The sequence below is a fragment of the Lonchura striata genome, chromosome 2 (genome assembly GCF_050655825.1).
Source record: "Lonchura striata isolate lonStrDom1 chromosome 2, ASM5065582v1, whole genome shotgun sequence".
Taxonomy (NCBI): domain Eukaryota; kingdom Metazoa; phylum Chordata; class Aves; order Passeriformes; family Estrildidae; genus Lonchura; species Lonchura striata.
Genome location: NC_140704.1, coordinates 72709489 through 72729115, shown reverse-complemented (window position 1 = coordinate 72729115; position 19627 = coordinate 72709489). Strand labels below are relative to the sequence as shown.

Here is a 19627-nt window from a genome sequence, read left to right as displayed (position 1 = left end):
AAGATGGAGTACACTGCTAGGCTTGATATGGCTAGTAGGAATAGTATGCCTAGGTTTAGGTCTGCTAGGGAGAATGGCAAGGGGAGTGGTATTCAGATTGAGATTGCTAGGAGGAGGGCTAGTATGGGTGTTACGATAAATAGAATTGGAGAGGATGTTGATGGTTGGATGGGTTCTTTGATAAATAATTTGATGCCATCTGCTAGGGGCTGTAGAAGTCCGGACGGGCCATCGATGTTTGGGCCTTTTCGGCTTTGTATGTAGCTTAGGATCTTACATTCTACTAGTGTTAGGAAGGCTACTGCAATTAGAATTGGGAGAGCATAGGAGAGGGTTATGATGAGGTTAATTAGGAGGGGGTAGTTAGTCATGGGGGTTGGTTTGAAGCTAGGGAGAGGATTTGAACCTCTGAGTTAAAGGACTTAAGCCTTTTGCATTTTCCAAGCTCTGCCACACCAGCTGGTCCTTTTCTTGGACTTGGAGGGGTGTGATAGCTTTTCATAATTTAGTTGTTTTCATTACTTAAGGCAAAGGCTTGCTTGTGGTATTGGCCTCACTTTTCCTATCCTTTCGTACTGGGAAGAGTTCATCATAGATGGAAACCGACCCGGATTACTCCTGTCTGAACTCAGATCACATAGGACTGTTAATCGTTGAACAAACGAACCCTTAGTAGTGGCTGCACCACTAGAATGTCCTGATTCAACATTGAGGTCGTAAACCTCCCTGTCGATACGGACTCTTGGAGGAGATTGAGCTGTTATCCCTGGGGTAGCTTGGTCCATTGATCAATTATATTGGGTATGGATGCTGTTAGCACCTTGAGGGGTTGCTCTTAGTCTAGAGTTGTGGTCTAATTTTTGGAGGCTTTGTTTTACTCCAAGGTCGCCCCAACCGGAAAACATGTACCAATCTCTTATGTGTCAGTGAACCCAGTGGGTGTGTATGTGATATAAGGTGGTCGTTGGTTTTGAAGTTCCACAGGGTCTTCTCGTCTTATGGGTTTGTCCCTGCTTTTGTACAGGGGTATCAATTTCACCGATTGCCTGTAAGAGACAGTTAAGACCTCATTTAGCCATTCATACAAGTCTCGATTTATGGGACAATTGATTGCTCTACCTTTGCACAGTTAGGATACCGTGGCCTTTAAACGTGAGTCACCGGGCAGGCATCACCTTCAATACTTGTTTGTTGGTTTGCTGAAGGCTATGTTTTTGTAAACAGTTGGGCCTTGATGGGTTTACCTAGTTCCTTTTACAGGTTTTAATCTTTCTTAATGGACACTCCTCTGTCGGGTTAACAAGATACTTAATACTCTTCTTGTTTGATTTGTCGTATATTGGTGGTTTGTTAATAATGTATAGATGTAAGCTTGTCATAGAGGAAGGACCCTGGTTACTCATTCTAGCATTAATTCTCCTATTTGTATATAGGTTAGCCTGTTAGTGGGGAGGGAGTCATAAGGTTTTTATATTTTTTAGGTACGGAGCTTTAACACACTCTTTGTTGGTGCCTGCTTAAGGGCCCACAGTAAGTTAGTATGTTGTTATTTATCCACTCGTAGAGATTGTATTCTTTTTTAAAGGAGCTGTACCTCCTTTAAATAGCCCTTAATTTGCTTCATTAGGGTTTGTGAGTTTCCTTGGAGAAGAATTAAGAGTGAACTTAGATTCGTTTCACAGGTAACCAGCTATCACCCAGCTCGATTGGCTTTTCACCTCTACTAACAAGTCATCCCACTCTTTTGCCACAGAGACGGGTTCGCTCTAACAGCTGCTTGTAAGTAGCTCGCTTGGGTTTCGGGGTGGCAAACTTAAATTCATTTTGCTTGGCTTTTCTTGCTAGACCATGATGCAAAAAGTACAAGGGTTGATCTTTGCTGTTTATAGCTTAGTTTTCATTATTATTTCATCTTTCCCTTATGGTATGTAGTCTCTATCACTCCAGTGGTGTCTTTTCTATTGCCTATACTGGGACTAGTAAATGCTTTAGTTTGGTGTAGGGAGTAACTTTGTTATTCCAGGTCATGTCAATTGGGCTAGAGTTTGGCATCAAGACAATCTGGTGTTAGCAGATATTTTTCAGGTGTAAGCAGAATGCTTTTGTTTAAGTTATGTCTTGGTAGTCCAAGTGCACCTTCCAGTACACTTACCTTGTTACGACTTACCCCATCTTTGGCTGAATAACTTATTAATTTATTGGGGCGGGGGGGGGGCGCCTGTGAGGAGGGTGACGGGCGGTATGCCGGCTTAAAGAGGGCTCGATTGTCCCACTTTACTGCTAAATCCGCCTTCCAGGGACATCATCAAGTCCAGCTGCCTCACTACTTCAGGGCTAGCCAAAATAAAAAGCATGGTATTAAGGGCATTGTTCAAATGTCTTTTAAATACTGACAGGCTTGGGGGATTGACCACCTCTCTCAGGAGCCTGTTCCAGGGTTGGATCACCCACTGGATAAAGAAATGCTTCCTTATGTCAAGTCTGAACCTCTTCTGCGGGGCACAGCTTTGAGCCATTCCCACATGACCTGGCACTGGGTCCCAGGGAAAAGAGGTACTTTTTCTCCTTCCTTGCCTCAGAAAGTTGTAGAGAACAGTGAGGCTGCCCCTCAGCCTCCTTCTCTCCAAACATGAAAACCCAGTGTCCAGAGCTGCTCCTCACAGAACACCCTGCCAGCCCCTTCCACAACTTTGGTGCCTTCTCTGGATTCATTCAGGGACCTTCACATCCTTTTTAAATTATGGGGCTCATAAGCACACAAAACACTCAGGGTGAGGCCACACCAACACCAAGCACAGCAGGATAATCTCTTCTTTGAGGTGGCTAGTGAAGCTGTATTTGATCCAGGATGTGGTTTGCCCCCTGGGCTGCCCGGGCTCACACTACTGACTCTTGTTGAGCCTCCTGCCAGCCAGCACCCCCAGATCCCTCCTGCAGGACTGCTCTCCAGCCACTCCTCATCCAGTTTAGACTTTTGCCTGCCATTACTCCTTCCTATGTGCAGAATCTGACATCCTTGTTCAATTTCCTGCCACTGATGTTTGCCCAAATACTCCAGGACACCCAGATCCCTCTGCAAGGCCTTTTGTCCCTCAGAAGTACGAGCAGCACCTGCCAGTTTGGAATCATCAGTAAACTTGTTCATGGTGCATTCAATTTCTGCATCCAGATCACTGAGAGATCTATTGAACAGACCAGGCCTGGAATGGAGCCCTGAGGAACACCCCTGGTGACCAGTCACCAGCCAGATGTGGCCCTGTCCACTGCAACCCTTGAGCTCTGTCCTTCAACCGGATCTTCACCCAGTGCACCATGAACCCACTCATCCCACAGCTGGAAAAGTTGTCCCAAAGGATGCTGTGAGGTACAGTACCAAAAGCCTTACAAAAACCCAGAAAAACCACATCCACTGCATTTCCTTCATCTGCTGGGCAGGTGACCTTATTACAGGATACTAAATTATTTAAACTTGACATTTTTTATGCATCTGCATTGACTATGACTGATGATTGCAGTGTTCTTTAAGTGTAGTGATAGGACAAGTCCTAAGTTTTAAATTAAAAAAGCGTAGATTTAGATTAGATATAAGGAATAAATTGTTCCATCAGGGTGGTGAGGCACTGGCACATGTTGTCACGAGAAGCTTGTCCAAGATGCCCTATCCCTGGAAGTGTTCAAGGTCAGGTAGGATGGAGCTCTGAGCAACATGCTCCAGCAAAAAGTGTCCCTGCCTATGGCAAGGGGCTTGGGCCTAGATAATCTTTAAGGTCTTCCAACCCAAACCATTCAGTGATTCTGCTGCATTCTAGGGCAACCTCCCCTTGCTGATTTTCTTTACCTCCCCATTAACTACTGGAATTAAATTTTCTGTATTTCTGGTAGAATTCTCTTTTACTACCTTTTCATTGTAATTTCTTTGAAGCTTGCAGCCTTCTGACTTTATACACTCTTGCTATTATTTTTTATTTGCTTTGAGTCAGAAAGTTTTATTCTCACTTTTTACATTATTCCCTATTCATTTTCAGACTTCAGTTTCTGGAACATTCTTCCCTGTTGCTTTATCTGCTTTTCAAGCTGTTAATACATTTTCTAAGTCACAATGTTTTGCCTGACTTTATCCAATGGATGAGCAGTTCTCAAATTTTCTTTTCTGATGCAGTTCCCCTTGCAAAACTATAAATTTATTTTCTTTCAGGGTTGTAACTTTATTGGGCATCATTGGGATGTTTTTGTAGAAAGTGTTCCCCCATTAGACTGGTCCTCTAGAGAAGACCCTGTCCTCGTCTCTGTGTGATGAAGCTGAACACCACTGTCATTATTTTGCTTCCCTCTTCCTTCCTTATATCAGAATAACAGGCAGTAACTTTTATGCAGGTCACAAAAAAAAAATAATTTAAAGAAATATTGCAATATAGAAACCATAATTTTATTGGAAATGATTAATCAACATAACGGCAAGAAGTTCTAACTCAGTGCTCTAATAGGTATATTTTATCATTACAAAACTGCTCTCTGGTTGGAAGTCCCTCAACTGCAGCAGCTTGAAAGCTGCTTAACAGAATATCAGTAATGGCAGTTTTTCTTACATACTTTGTGCTAGCAAACCGGCTTACATGTGGCAAACTATTAGTTTGAATGAGGAAATGGTAAACATATACAAAATAAATCTTTCAGTAGCTATGACAGGTTTGGTTTTTTTTTTTTTTTGTTATTGGCAGCCTTCATTTTGAAGGGAGTGACTTTTTTACTTCATGTCCTTTTACCAGTAGGCTGAGTTAAAGTTTTGTCATCATCCACCTCCAATCCATTCGCCTCTTCCAGTAATTCATCCTGTAGTTCATAGTCTGAGGCCGATTCAGTGTAACCATCCCAATAATCAGCTTCGTATCTGTCCAGCAAGTGTTTCTGTGCTATAATGTCGTCATCATCAGGATGATTCTTTGCTTTTTTCTTTTTCATTTTCTTTTGAATCTTAGAAAGCTGCTGCTGCTGCTTCTCTGTCCAGGCAGTGTTTTCTATATGTCTTGACACTTCCATTTTTTTATAGTCCATTATCTGTTTATTCAGCAGTTCATGATCAACACCAAACAGATTAGACCTCATGGGTGAATATGAAGATTGAGTTGTTGAAGGGAAGAGTTTACTGTGGGAAAGAAAACAAGTATTGGTTTGGTTTTTTCCCCCACATATATTTCTATATTTGACAACTTGAGTAACACAGAAATTAATTGGACTTTTCAGTTTAAATTTATTAACACCCTGTGTTCCCTATGTTATGAAGGAAGAGATACCACCATATCATGTGTCAAAGGACAGTCTGTGTCAACAGATTTAATGGGAGAAAGCCGATAAAACAACAATATGTCAGACGAAACTGTCTGTCCTGAGAAAAAATGTACCTTGGTGAGCACTGTATCTGGGAGCCCTAGGGAACTTCTCCCAGCTCTTCCAAGAAGTGAGAAGCAGCAGCCTCTGCCTAAAACACATCAGAACGATGTGACACCTTATGCTGGACTTGACTATTTCCCCAAGACACAGAGGAAGCTGTTAAGTGCCCTTTGGGGAATCTGTCACAGGAATGACTTCCCACAGGAAGCTATTTCTGATTCACACCTGATGGACCATCCTGTGAGATGCTGAGGCACAGAAGGCATTTCTACCAACAGACTACAGCACACAGGTACAAAGGCTTTGAGAGCATCCAATCCACAGAACCACTATTCCAATAGGTTGTTCAGCCCTATCTCTCAATGGTTAAAATTCCCTCACAGAAGAATGTTAAATTAATTTAGGGAGATTTGTCAGTAAACTTGCAATCCATGTGTAATACACCAAACTTACATCAGAAAAAAGTGGACAAGTAGAGCAGTATTGGTAAATGCCGTTTTCATCCTCATGAGACAATTACCAGCAAAAAACAAATATTACTACTGCTGAGCATTTTTAACATTTTGATTATCATCAACATTATCAAGTCTTGAAATCTTAGAAGTTGTACATATATTTCACTCATAAAAACTAAAATATTAATACCAGAACAAGTATCAGGTCTGCAAGTAACAATGTACACACCTAATTAAAATACCTACTCTTAAGTCAAATAATACCCAATTTAAGTTGGCCAACAAAGATGAAAACGAACACTTGTACAATTCTGAACCAAAAAGACCCACCTTGAATCATTTTGAGGTGTTTCTTCTTCTTCTGGAGGTCCAAAATCAGCAATTGCCAGTAAGTCCTCGACCTGTAAACACATGAAGGCCACACATATTAAAGATCCTGTTTAAATCTACTTTGTACCAGTCTACACAAAAAACAGACAAGTATCCAACAGCAAATATAATCTTTTCTATGTTTGGAATATTTAGAAAAAACACTTTAAAACAGCCTTTTCATTCTTTTACATGGAATTGCTTCTACTTCTTGCCTGGAATGTTTTTGTCCAATAGTGTATCCAGAGATCCTTACGAAGTTTTTTGCCTTATGTGAATTATGAGCCTTTGGCTAGGGATTGTCTGACATATATATTTTTTGGTTTATTTCTTCTTACCTCAGTCTTGAAAATCTTCTTTCATAACATTCTTTTTCATAACCTCCTGATATTTTTTTCACCTCTTCTCCCTTTCTGCGAGTTTGCATTTCTCTTATAGGCAACTGTGGAGTTCCCAAATCCCTTTTAACATGGCATCTAACCAGTGAGTGCTAAATATTATTAATGCATTATAATATACTGTGCTTATGGACTATATGTAATTGTAAAAATTTTCTCTTGTTTGAAATTTCATTTCAGCTTTTCTTTACATTAATTCCCTTCTAATCCATTGTATTATTCTAGGAGTTTAATTGGATATTTTTTCCCTTTACTTACAATACTTAAAAACCAAGTTCAGTGTGTTATTTGAATCTGTGATTGACATAAATCTGATGAACTGCGAAGTGGGAGAAAATGATCCATCTATCTGATAGTAAAAGGGTTTTAAAATCATGGGGATTTAGGGTTAAAAGGAAAAATAAGCTTAGTAGGCCCTGGAAAAATAAACACCCTAAGCACATGAAGAACTTGTACTTGCTAGAACTGCACCTGTGTAGCTAGTACATGATAAATGATATAATTGTTAGATGTGATGATTGTTTAGTAATTAAATATAATTACTGTTTAATCATAAGAATAATCATGAGAAACTGTGGTTAGGGACCTAAGAAAGATCATGAGAAGCTCATGTCAATGTATACAATAGAACAAGATAAGTTTTATAATTAATATGTAAGTTATATAACGATAGAATATAAAATACATTCAGCTCGAAAGCCATGTCGGAGTCAGATTTGGGTCTGGACCCCTGATCCCCAGAGCTCTCAATAAAAGCACCAGCATATAATCATATTCCGTGATTATGCGTGTTCCTGAACGCTAACATATCTGCTCCCCAGTGTCATTCCCTCACAGAATTAATATAAAGAAGGTTTTTGTCTTCTGTGAAACTCAGAACTTTTCTGATCACAGAAAGTTCAAGCATTAGAAAGTTCATTGCATTAGAGAATCTGAAATTCTTTTTATCCCTTCCAGCTCTGTTCATGCACACTGCAGGAGCCCATAAGGGTGTATCAGTAATTGGCTGTAGAAGTAACACTATTATAAATAATAAGGCACTTCAGGGCACAGAAACATGAACCTGTTCTTTTCAACTTCTGTTCACATCAACAGATTGAGGACACGTTTCTCATCAAATTCTACTCATTGCTGTCATCTTTCTTTTCTGGAAATCTCACTATTTTAGAGATCTTGCTTCACAATCCCAATGACAACAAACTCCTAGGAAACATGTCAACTAGTTAAAACTACCAACACCTTGACAGAAAACATGAAATAGTAAAGACAATTTTAAAAGTGAAGTAAAAAATTAGTATGAATAAGCCTATATCCCCTATGCAAAGATTTGTACTTCCTACAAACATTTTAAGAATTCACAGATGGAAAAGATATGGGGAAAAATAACAATAAAAAATCACTGGTTATCCAATTTAATCTTAAAAGCACCTAACATTTAAAATGTGGAAAACAGCTCCTCCCACCTCATTTCAATAATCACATACACCAGGTAACCCGGTATTATTCCTTAAAATGGTAATGTAATTCTTTAAAATTTCTTCACTGCCTAATGATATTGCCTACAATTCTTCTACATATTATATAGGCATAAATCTTACTCAAGATTATTTGTTAAAACAATCTTTGCAACTATAGAGAAAGACTGATTTTTAAAGTAAATTGGTAGAGCAACTAAATTATCAGCTCTCTCTTAAGTCACTATATTTGTACATTGAGTCAAAGATTAGATTTACCTCTTTTACAGCTGCAGCTTCTTTGTCTTTTATAAATACTACTGGGGGTACATTTCCTACAATCTGCTGACTCTTCAGAAGATACCTGGCAAAAAACACAGCATTCACCAGCATGAGTTATCAGTATATTATCTCCACGACAAGCAAAAGGTGTTAAATTAAATCCAGCAGTACTGCACATTTAAAGATATGGCTTGCAAAACTTTCAAAAACTTTCAAAACTCCTGATGAGGAGCTATTCAGGTTGATGCTAAACAATATATCACTGCAGAGCCCCAACTTCGAATGCATGGCATACAAAAACTACTGGCTACAGGTCCAGCTGAGTATTGATGATAGTAGGTTTGTCCATATCGGTATACATAGGCTGGCACAGGTCTTTCCCCACTTCATCTGGTATCCTTATCCCCTCTGTAGAGAGGGGATACAGCCTTCAGAGCAGGGCAAGACAACTTATCCTACATGCTAGCTGCAGGAAGGATTGACAGGGATCCCCTTCTCTTCTTCCTAGCCAGCAACTTTCCTTCTTAAAGAGTGGAAGCTGTGGAGTAGAAGAGAGCATTGTGCTGGAGCAGGAATTACACAGCTTAGGGAAACAGGGAAAGGAAATGGCTTTATAAGTATGCTTCTATGCCACCTGCCACATGGGTGAAGTCCTGAATTTCCAACAGACTGGCTGGATAGCAGAGGGAAGGCCAAGGAAGGGGGGGGAAGAAACAAAAATCTCAATGCTACCATGAAAAATCACTGGACTCTGTGTTGGAAAAATGGGGAAAAGCATCACAATATATGGTATAGCATTCTCAATTTGGGTTTTTTTTTGCTATCAGTATTGTGAAGAATTTCTGTAATAACAGTCATCCCTTCTGGAAGCCCAAATCATCCCTAGCAATCAGAACTTCTCAGTGAATGTGCAAGGAGATCCTTGCAGCTGTCAGTCCTGTGTACAGCATCCTGTCCTGAACTACTCTCCCGTACAGCCTGTCCAGCCACCACCACCAGGATACTGGAGTGAGACCTCACCCACACTCCTCTTGCTTTCTGCTCAGCCCACTCCTGTCCTGGGAAAGCACAGAAGCCAAAAAAGCCAGCTATGCTCCAACAAAAGTTCACACAGCTGGTCGGACACAGCCACCCTTCCCTGTGAGGCTCATCACAGGAGATGCTCTACTCCAAGTATCTAAAAACCTAAAGCATCCCAACAGGTCAGGTCTAGACTGTCAGAAGTACTTAAGAAATGGCTCTGGATGTAGGAAGGGGTCTATCCCACAGCAGTACCGTATACGTGGAGCACTCTTTCGCAGCACACTTTCAACGTAACTTTCCTTCTCCATAGTGGAAGTAGGATTCCAGTACACACGGCACGCTGAAAAGTTGGATGACAGGGACACCTATAGAAAAGGCAAATCTGTCTTTAAAATTATATATATATATATAAATATATATATATGTACACACACACACACCTCATATGCAACAAAGTCTGTGATGGATTGCAGAAAGCCTACTAGAAAATGTCTTCTGACAAGAGAAGTGACGGTATCAGACCAGAATGAGTTAATTAGTAAATCGGGATTGATCTATGCCCAGCCATGTCCCAGTGCAGCACAAACACTGTGCAGCTGTAAAATCTGTACTGTATTAGGAAGAAGTCTGTTTCTTTCCGTCTCCAATGTTATAAGTTGTTTAATTTACAGCAATGCCTCCTGAAAGAACTGTCTTGCCCACACCAGCCAGCATTTTTACATGCAAACATGCTATCTGAGACAAGCAATCCTCAAAGCCCTAGAGAGACAGAACTACTCTGTGAAGGATACTGCACATATACAGCCAAAACACTCATCTTGCCCATGTAGTTTTGAACACTTGCCTGACAACAGAATTAATTCAGCTGGCAAAAACATCTATTTTAGTCATGAATAACAACCCTTTTGTCATGAGGTACCATTTTCCATGCTTCTAATATCAAAGCAAAGTCCACCAAGCTTTTAAGCCAAACACTGGTATAATTTAATCTTTACAGAACAGCAAATGTAGAAGATAGACTGCAGACAACAAACAAGAATGCAGAGACTGACTTAGTTCCTGTATCAGAACTCTAACATCCTTTTAAAATCCACAATTTATGATACCACTAGATACAATTACATACAAATCTCAATTCTTTCTCAGATCTGGCTTGACAATGACATTTTCTTAGGCTTGGCCTTTTTTTTGAACTAATCTCATGCATCACTTTAGTCTTCTGCTGGGGAGTGACACAAGCAGGTGACAACTGTCACACAGCTGCAAGAAGAACAATCTTGGAAAGATACACTTATGTTGGTAAAACCAAGCTCCTCCTCCTGAAAGGGCAAGACAAAGAGTTTATGTCTGAGTAACAGAAAAAAAAGTCATATAAGGAGAATCACCATTTAATTGGTCTGAGTTGCATTTGCATTAGAGTGGCAAAGGTCTCCTAAGCCAGGTACTACAGTGGCAAAGCTGTGTATTCCAGTGCCTGATCTTGCTGCACTCTTCCACATCAGAAGCAATGCAGCAAAATTCCTCTTGCACGCATCACAACACCCAGGGGAGCTCCTTTGGCACATCCATGCCAACCTCAAAACGTGGCTCAGCACAAACGGTAGCTTTGGCACTTGCCTTGCAGATTTCCAGCTTGAGATCATAAAATTCTTGACTGACTTCACAGGTAGTTGCCATCTCTAACACAGCTTTATGAATAAGAGTATTTAAGACTCTGCACCGCGTGTTGTCTTCTCTCCTTGTTTTTGTAAGCTCATTTTTCATTAAAAAGTCCAACTTGGTTGGTTTATACAACTATAAAAATAAACAAACAACACATTAAACAGTAGTTACACTTGTATATACAGTTTCATGCACTTTACTAAGTGCATTCTTATTTTGCTATTATATAAATATATATATTCGCTATTATATATATATATATAAAGCTGTGATGGTTTTATATAGGTCCTACTTATCAAGTGTTTCAATAAGGAATATTTCTGTTCACAAAATCTTTGACATATGTGTACTACAGTCAAAGTTTCTGAAGTTCTTTTTGTATTTTGTAGCAAGTTATGAAGCTCCATAGAACTGCTTTCTCAATACAGCATGCATTGACTGAAAAGCTTTGCTTGTTTAAAAAAACAAGCATTAAAAAATTTTTCATTAAACTAAGCTCATAGAAATTTTAATCTGGATCAGCACTCAGGAGTGTGCAAGAGAGCATTGATGTTGGCAAGGATGAAAGATCAGTACAGAAGAGGAAACAGCCATGGGAAGCCAAATGGCAATCCTGTCACGGTCAGACTGGAGCCCTACTGTTTGTTCACAAAATCCTGCTATTTCTCCATCAGAAAATGCTTCAAAGTTAGAATCAATGGCAAAAACACAAGTCTGTTCCTCCTGGCACAAATAAACATATTGCATCCAGTGCTTGCACTTACCGTTTGTGATCCCAGGGTAGGGCTGTCATACCAGAACTTCTTTCTTTTGGGAAAAGGAAAGGAAATCAGCCTTGTCTTTCAGTAGCTCAGAGAAATAAGGATCCCCTGTGTAATTTATATTCCACCTGCCTGAAAGGAGACTACAACACCCATGCAAGTACCTCTCCTCACAGCTGGGGTGCGGGGAACAATGATTCCCATCCACAGCTGAAGCTGCACATAGATGGGAAGGGGGTGGAAAAGAATAGCTCTCAGGTTTCTTTAGATTCAGAGAATCATTAAGGTTTGAAAATAGGGCTAAGACCAAGTCCCACTGTTAACCCAGCACTGCCAATTCCAGCACTAAACCAGGTCTGTAAGCACCACTTCTACACGTTTTCTAAACAGTTCCAGAGTCAGTGATCACACTACTTTCCTGGGGATCCTATTCTATTGCTTGACCATTCTTCCCTTTCAGGGAAGAAATGTCTCCCAATATACAATCGAAATGTCCCTTAGTGCAACTTGAGGCCATTTCCTCTCGTCCTGTCGCTTGTTTCCTGGGAGAAGAGACCGACCCCCACCAGGCTACACCCTCCTTTTAGGCAGTTGTAGAGAGTGATAGGGTTCCCCCCGAATCTCCTTCTCTCCAGGGCGAACAGCCCCAGTTCCCTGTCACAGGCCTCCTGCTCCAGGCCCTTCGCCGCTGCCCTTCAGTGGACATGCTCCAGCACCGCAATGACTTTCCCGTACAGAGGCAAAGTCCAGAACTGGACACGGCACTCGAGGCGCGGCCTCACCGGGGGCAGAGCACAGAACAATCAGTGCAGGACACACTCCTGCTGGCAGAGGCCAGGGCCATGGGCCTTCTTGGCCACCTGGGCACACGTTCGGCCGCTGCCGAGCAGCTCCGATCGGCGCCTCGGGGCCGGTGTCTCTCCTCCGCGGCCCCGGCCCCGGGGGAGCGCCCGAGCCCCGCAGCTCCCCTTACTGCCCTTGCCCAGCGCCCACGGCCCACGCGGCACTCCGGGATGCCCCCGCTCCCGCCGGCCCCGCGCCTACTTATCCTTGCGAAGCATTTTCCGCAGCAGGTTCCTGGGGCCGCCCAGCCCTGCGGAGCTGCGCAGGGCCCGGCAGCACAGCGGCCCCGCGGCCGCCCGGGCGGCCCACATCGCTGCCCCGGCCCCGGCCCGCCCGGCAGCCGCGCCTCGGCTCCGGCTGCGGCTCCCCCTGTCGGCACGGAGGCCGGGCCGGCTGCTGGGGGCGTCCCGGCCGGTCCGGAGGCGGAATGAAGAGGGAAGGAGGGACGGGGGCCGAGCCGCCCTCAGGCTGCCCCCGGCGCTCCCGAGGTCGGGATTGCTGCTGGAGCCGCTCCGACACGCCGGCTGAGCTCGTGGCTGTGCCGGGCGGCCCCGCTAAGACACGATTTACGTGTCCTCCAACTCGCTGCTGCATCGGCGGACAGCTGTAAGGGGATGCGAGGAAAGTAAATGACACCGAAGCAAGACTGCTCTGGAGATTTTCCATTGAATATCAAGACAAAACACTGCAGTTTTCCATACAGAACCACTGCTGGGTATTTAAGTAAATTGCACCTGTGCTTTGTATATTTTATCTGCATAACACGAAATTGCACGAAATAATTACGTGAAAAGTGATCAAATTGCTCTTTCTGCACTGCTGGCATTAATCCTAAATGCAAGCTGCTTTAGGGCAGCACCTCACGAGGGATAGGAAGACCTGCCAGGCCTGCCTCTATGCTTTCTGCCATTTCCTCCATCATAACCCAGCGTGTCTTCTTGGTGGCACTTCCAATGTGAGGAGTTATTATAACATTCTTCATCTTTAACAAGGGGTGATCCCTGGAAGAAGAAAAGAAATGCTGAACTAGTCACTCACAGCACATTCATCAGTATTTCATCAGTATTGCAGGCCACCAGGGAAAATAATAATTAAAAATAAAACAAAACCTAATTGCATGACCCAAGTACATTCAGAGGAGTTCAAAGTTCTGCCTAGCTTGGTTTTATATAAAACCCCAAGCTTGGGGTTTTACGCAACAAATCCTCCAAATGAGTAAGTGTGAATTTTATTTGGCTGGAACAGGATTAAAGACATGATTTCAGCAGGACTAGTGCACATACTTCATGTACTTCTACTAACAAAATTATGCAACTTCTCACATGCTCACAAAATTTTACTCACACGTACACTCTAGTTTGAACATCACACATACACCCTTTTATTTTTAACTTAAATGTATGTCTTACCTTGGCAAAGGTTCAGGATATGTCACATCCAGAGCAGCTGCCTTAATAACTTTGTTTTGGAGGGCTTCCACCAAAGCATCCTGATCCACTACTAGACCTGGGGTACAGTAAGAAGGATGTGTTTATTTTCATGTTCATTTCTGTCCTCTCAGTATTCTTTTGGGCACAGTGGTCAGGCAAACAGGAGGGCAGGCCATAGTCACAGTGCAGAAGCAGCAGTGGAGTGTGGTAGTGTGGGAGTGGGAAGCCTGGGTATGTGCATCAGGGAACTAGCAGCATGAAACAGAGCACCAGGCATCCGTGTAGGCTGTGCCACCCTAATGTGTATGAGCAACAACACTGTGTTAAATAAACAAAAGGTGATATATAAATACACATGGGTTTTTAACACTCTAAGGTCACTAACATTTCAGAAACCTACTTTCTCATTATTATGGGAACAGTTAAATATTTTACCGAGATATGACCATGGGTGTCTAAATAAACTAATAATCAGAAAAAATACAGAAAAAAATCAGAGGGACAGACTATATTAGAGGTTTTCCCAGGACTTGTCATGCCACCAAACTTTAATGAAGTTTTGTTTATTCTGCACCTTACCTCTGCTGATATTAATAAGAATAGCAGTGGGTTTCATCAGCTCCAGCTCCCTCTTCCCAATCAGTTTGTGTGTCTGTGGAGTTAAGTTCACAGCCAATAACACAAAATCTGACTGCTGGAGCAAATCATCTATCTTCTTACAATAAACAGCTCCAACAGCACTTTCTTCTTCCTTTTTTCTGAAGGGAAAATCCCAAAATTAAACTGCAGTAGCAAGAAACAAGGGAAATATCAAATCACCAGTAGAGAAAATGTTTCTTTATTGTTATCTTTGCTGTGTAGTACTAAGCAGTTAGCTGCTTGTCTTAAAATCAGTAAAAATAAAGATCAAGCTATTTCCCACAATACCAAGTGAACTGTACACAAATGTGCAGTACTGTGGGGATGGAAAGTAAGAAATTAATATCACATAAATGCATTGAATAAATGATAAACCAAATGCATTTGTGTTACAATTTCTGCTGATAATGGGGATTCTTTTCCTACCCAAAAGCAAGAATGATATATTGTGAAAATTAAGTAATTTAAGTAAATCGTGAAAATCACTGAGGAAACACACAAGACAGGGCAGGGATTAAATCTTCCCAAATCTATGTCAGCAACAGCCTGATTGTGCTGTGCATCAGTGCTGATTCACTGAAACCACACGCTGCAGGACCTGGCATGCTGTATCAGGACGAGGTTGGCTGGCTCTCATCAAATTCCCACAAAAGAAAAGAATGGAATGGGCCTGACAGGAGCACAGGGGCACAGTGCACATACACCTCATCTAGAAGACAGCAAAGCAGACTGCCAAGTCTGGCCATTTATTGTCACATGGCTTTGGAAGGGTGAGGTATCTCTGTCTGAATCCCTGCCTCACCTAAATCACAGGAGTTAAGTCCTCCCAGTTTTTTCCTTTCCAGTCCATTGCAATGTCACCACCGTGGCAGGAAGAAGTCAGGAGCCCCAGCTAATGGGGAGAACAGTGAGGTATATCTCTCCCATTCCTTCCTTCCTTCCTTTCTGTATAAATTGGGAAATTAATGATCATCTTGGAACAAGTGTATGTACTTTTCCACTTAAAATAAAGAATACTGTAAAAAATGAAAGCACAGTGAAAAGTATAAATAACAGATAAAAGCAGTGACAATACAGAGTTGCCTTGGAACTGCAACAAGCTTTACCTCTGATTTCTGTTGTGGTACAAAATCTTCATTTCAAAGGCTTTGGCTCTTTCAGCCACTTTGTAACCAATTTTCCCCATTCCTAGGATCCCCAGGGTTGCTCCAGAAACCTCAGCCCCCAGCCAGTCAGCAGGGAAATACTCTGTGTCAGGGGAGACTGCCATCTCATGGCCTTGTAAGAGCAAAAGAAGAATTATGTAATGTAAGGGATGTTCCAGCATCTGGTTACTTCCCCCAACAACACACACTTTTTATCGTAGGACTAGGCAGAAGCACAGGAGCAGTAATACATTGTCATTTTGTTTCCGGACAAGAAGTGAGTAATGCTGCACTGTACACAGGACTGCTGACACTGATTTCTTGCTCAGGAGAGAAACATAACCAGCCTCTCTTTGGCAAGAAAGGAAGCAAAGGAAGGTAAGGTCGAAGCAAAGGAAGGTAAGGTCAAAGCAGCAGTAAGGTCATCTGGTTCCCAGTCTACTTGCAGATACACCAAGGTTGGCAGAGAAAAGAGGACAGTGGGCAGATTTCTGGATAGCTTGTTCATAATTACTCAGATACATGGTAGCTTGGCAAAGACAAGCTTCAAACCTCCTTGAAAATATATTCTTTTAATCCCCTTTTATTGCAACTTGAAAAGCAAGACTGCAATAAACAAGTACAATGAATAAGTGGCTGTGGGCTGAGGGAGAAGAGGCCTGAATTTAGAGCTGTCCAAAGAAGGAACAATTCTACCTTACCAATATGCCAGTTTGGAAATAGGATGCCAATTATTGTCAACAAGACAGATTTGTCTTAACTTCTTCCTTTTCCCCAATTTCCCGTATTTCTAGTGTTAAGCTTACTTTTGCATCAGCACACATTTTCTGCATGTTTTGAAATCATCTTTTCTATGAAAAGCTAAGACCATATAAGTTATTACCTTCCACAAGTCTCCTGGAAGATGCCAGCAACAAAGCCATCCCCATGTCTGCAGTGTCAGTGGAAACAATAAATGGAGTATTGGATACCTTCACACCATAGCTGGAGAGGAGTCTCAGGTCCAAGTGATCTATTCCCATTCCAGCACTTGCAACTACCTTCAAGTTAGGCAAGTTCTGGAGCAGCTCTTCATTAATAGCTGGTTTGTGATACCATATATAGATCGCTCTGATCTTTTTGCTGAGAAATGTCTTATTTTCAAGATATTCTTTAATGGTGATGAGATGAAAACGTTTCTTCAGAAATCCGAGATGGTCTTCGTATACTCCAAGTCTCCCTCCTATAGAGTCAACTAGCACATAAGGCAGTTCCTGACCCTCCATGCCCTACAAAAGCAAAGAGAACCAAAAGGACATGATCTGAAGTGATCCATTACACATTTTTTCCTAAAAACTAGGAATTGATTGGGTCAATTACATGCTGTTTTCCCACTTGATGAAGGATTGGCTAAAGATAACTACTCCCACATGCAGTAGTCTTTTGGCTTCTCCATATGTTATTCAGAAGGATGTTCAATTTCAATATAATCTTGATAATAAGAAAACATTTCTGGCATACCAAGTATGCTAACACTTAAACAAATGAGCAAATAGTTGTTACTCCTGTTCAATGTTCAATATTTAAAGCCATAATTTAAGAATGTGAGTGAAAAGATATCTTTTAGTCTGCAAGTTCTGACACTTACACAATTATATTAAGCAATTATCATTGATGAGATTATCTGAGTAAAAATCTCATTTAATGTAACAGAACTATAAATTGTCAACTATGAACTTTGGAGTTACCCACGAACATGAGTTTTACCTTTTCTTTCTTCCGTCCCCTTGAGTTCTTTGCCAGCTCTCCACTCTGCTGACTCTGCAAAGAGCCAAGGTTGTGATCTCAGGTTAAAGCCGAGACGCCCTCATGCCGCCCCTTTAGTCGGAGGCAATGCTCCCGCATCGCTCCGGCACCGCCGGGCCGGCTCCCCCTTCTGCGCTCCGCCGGAGTGGTGTCCCGGGAAGTTCTCCCTGCCCCGGGCGGGCTGAGCGTTTTCCGCTGTCCCGGCGGGCCTAGGGCTGGGACTAAAGATAAGAGGGAGCTGGAGCGGCGGCCGCGGGCTCTATCCAGCCCCGAAGGAGGGCTGAGCACAGGCGAGATTCCTCCCGCTCCAGCCCGGGCGGGGCACGCAGGCCCCCGGGAGCCCCCGTTCCCCCACGCCCGGCGCTACCCCCGGAGCCGCCGCCCGTGGGCGCGGAGCCCCGTCCCCGCCCGGCACGGGGGTCCCGCGGCGCCGCCCGCACTCACCCCGCCGGCCGGCCGCCCCAGTGGCACCGCAGGGGCGGAGCGGGAGCGGCCGCCGAGGCGGGCACTGCCCGGCCGCCCGCACCCCGCCCGGACAGCCCGCGGGGCCGCGGGGGAGGAGAGGCGGTGCCAGGGCACGGTGCCCCAATCCCTCGGGGAGCCGAGAGACAGCGCGGGGAGCTCGCGAGTGAGTGTTTTTGTGCTGTTCGTGACTTCAGTACAGCCGGGATTTTGCATTATCGTCCTGCACGCTGTGTTTTCCATACTGTCTTTGAAACCCGGTCGTGGTCTGGCCTTTCTGCTGATCATTATAGTCTGTGCACATGAATTAACATAAGATGAAGAGCTGTCTCTGACCGACAGACACCAGTGACAATTCACTGCACACGTGAAGGTCTTTTCCAATCTTTATGATTCTAGGAATACCCTCAAAAGCTCTCTTTGAGAGCTAAGCAGCTGGGGCAGGCTCAATCGCTTGGACATCTGAGATGTTATCCCAGATACAGGCAGTCATGTACCAATTTCAGCTGAGAATATGTGAGATTTTTTTCTGAGAAGGTTATTTGGTCTGTATCATAGAATCACAGAATAGTTTGGGTTGGAATGGACCTTAAAGCCCATCTATTTTCAAACCCCCTCTCACTAGACCGTGTTGCTCAGAGCCCCACTAACCTGGTCTTGAACATTGGTAGGGCTGGGGCATCTACAGCTTCTCTGCTCAATCTGTTCCATTGCCTCATTATCCTCAAAAAGGACAATTTCTTCCTAATCTTCTCCATTCTACTACCTAATCTAAACCTACTCTCTTTCAATTTAAGGCCGTTCCCCTTGACCTATCACTGTTTGTAAAGAGTCCCTCTCCAGCTCTCTTTAGGTACTGTAAGATTGCTATAAGGTCTTCTCTGAGCCTTCCCTTCTCCAGGCTGAACAATGCCAACTCTCCCATTGTCTTCATAGCAGATGTGCTCCATTCCTGTGATAATTTAGTGGCCTTCTCTGGACCCACTTCAATTCATATCTTTCTTGTGCTGAGGACCCCAGGGCTGGATGCAACAATCCAGGTGGGATCCCACGAGAGTAGAGTAGAGGGGAAGAATCACCTCCCTTGATCTCCATACCCAGTGATGTGGACTGGGAAGTACAGCTTCAGTTCTCAGTTCACAACAGCTGTGCTAAAGTGTTTCCCCTTGCTGTGCAGGTGGTCATAATCCACTGGGGAGGATGCCTGGTTCCTAGAGTCACAGCAGCTCAGGAGCCAGGACACACCACTGTTGTGGGCATCCAGGGATCTTTCTCCTTTCACACTATAGAATAACCAGCCATAGGGTCCTGCTATGTCTCTCGTGACTACTGTTGTGCTTTTCAAAAGAATGGATTACAAAGTGTTGTCATCTTGAATTCTATCAAGCACACTTTGATATGCTGAACATAAAGACAGTCAAGTTTAACACCAATCCTCTACACAATTTCTATTTATAAAATAAAATATAATAAAAATGCATATCAATTACACAAAACCATAAACTACTCTTGTTATCCTGGTGATGATTTT

At 43.0% G+C, this 19627-nt stretch overlaps 2 protein-coding genes across 4 annotated transcripts; both read right to left on the bottom strand.

Moving 5' to 3' along the window:
* Positions 1-935: 935 nt before the first annotated feature.
* Positions 936-12961, bottom strand: RBFA (ribosome binding factor A). 2 transcript variants are annotated; one of them, XR_014952764.1, is made up of 8 exons: positions 12837-12961; positions 11796-11838; positions 10987-11163; positions 9622-9734; positions 8344-8428; positions 6174-6244; positions 4553-5143; positions 936-4464 (listed from the first exon to the last, which is right to left on the bottom strand). XR_014952764.1 is itself a non-coding variant. In XM_021553384.3 (7 exons), the coding sequence occupies exons 1-7, from the start codon at positions 12944-12946 to the stop codon at positions 4750-4752; spliced, it is 993 nt and encodes a 330-aa protein (XP_021409059.3). In that variant the 5' UTR covers positions 12947-12961; the 3' UTR covers positions 936-4749. The 2 variants fall into 2 exon arrangements, 1 of the variants encoding a protein (XP_021409059.3); XM_021553384.3 differs by having other exon boundaries at positions 936-5143.
* A 321-nt stretch (positions 12962-13282) lies between these two features.
* On the bottom strand, positions 13283-18182 carry LOC110483439 (uncharacterized). 2 transcript variants are annotated; one of them, XM_021553370.3, is made up of 7 exons: positions 18079-18182; positions 17596-17649; positions 16733-17117; positions 15811-15982; positions 14645-14823; positions 14045-14141; positions 13283-13636 (listed from the first exon to the last, which is right to left on the bottom strand). In XM_021553370.3, the coding sequence occupies exons 3-7, from the start codon at positions 17112-17114 to the stop codon at positions 13483-13485; spliced, it is 984 nt and encodes a 327-aa protein (XP_021409045.2). In that variant the 5' UTR covers positions 17115-17117; positions 17596-17649; positions 18079-18182; the 3' UTR covers positions 13283-13482. The 2 variants fall into 2 exon arrangements, with proteins under 2 accessions (XP_021409045.2, XP_021409046.2); XM_021553371.3 differs by having other exon boundaries at positions 17596-17855; positions 18079-18161.
* Between the last annotated feature and the right edge of the window lie 1445 nt (positions 18183-19627).

Coding starts and splice junctions, on each gene's coding strand:
- RBFA (XM_021553384.3), bottom strand. CDS start 12,946: ATGTGGGCCGCCCGGGCGGCCGCGGGGCCGCTGTGCTGCCGGGCCCTG. Junction 11,164..11,795: donor CTACCCTGGGATCACAAACG/GTAAGTGCAAGC, acceptor TTATTTTTATAG/TTGTATAAACCAACCAAGTT. Junction 8,429..9,621: donor AAGAGTGCTCCACGTATACG/GTACTGCTGTGG, acceptor GTTTTTTGCCAG/GTATCTTCTGAAGAGTCAGC.
- LOC110483439 (XM_021553370.3), bottom strand. CDS start 17,114: ATGGAGGGTCAGGAACTGCCTTATGTGCTAGTTGACTCTATAGGAGGG. Junction 14,824..15,810: donor TACCACAACAGAAATCAGAG/GTAAAGCTTGTT, acceptor TTTTCCCTTCAG/AAAAAAGGAAGAAGAAAGTG. Junction 13,637..14,044: donor TATCCTGAACCTTTGCCAAG/GTAAGACATACA, acceptor TTCTTCTTCCAG/GGATCACCCCTTGTTAAAGA.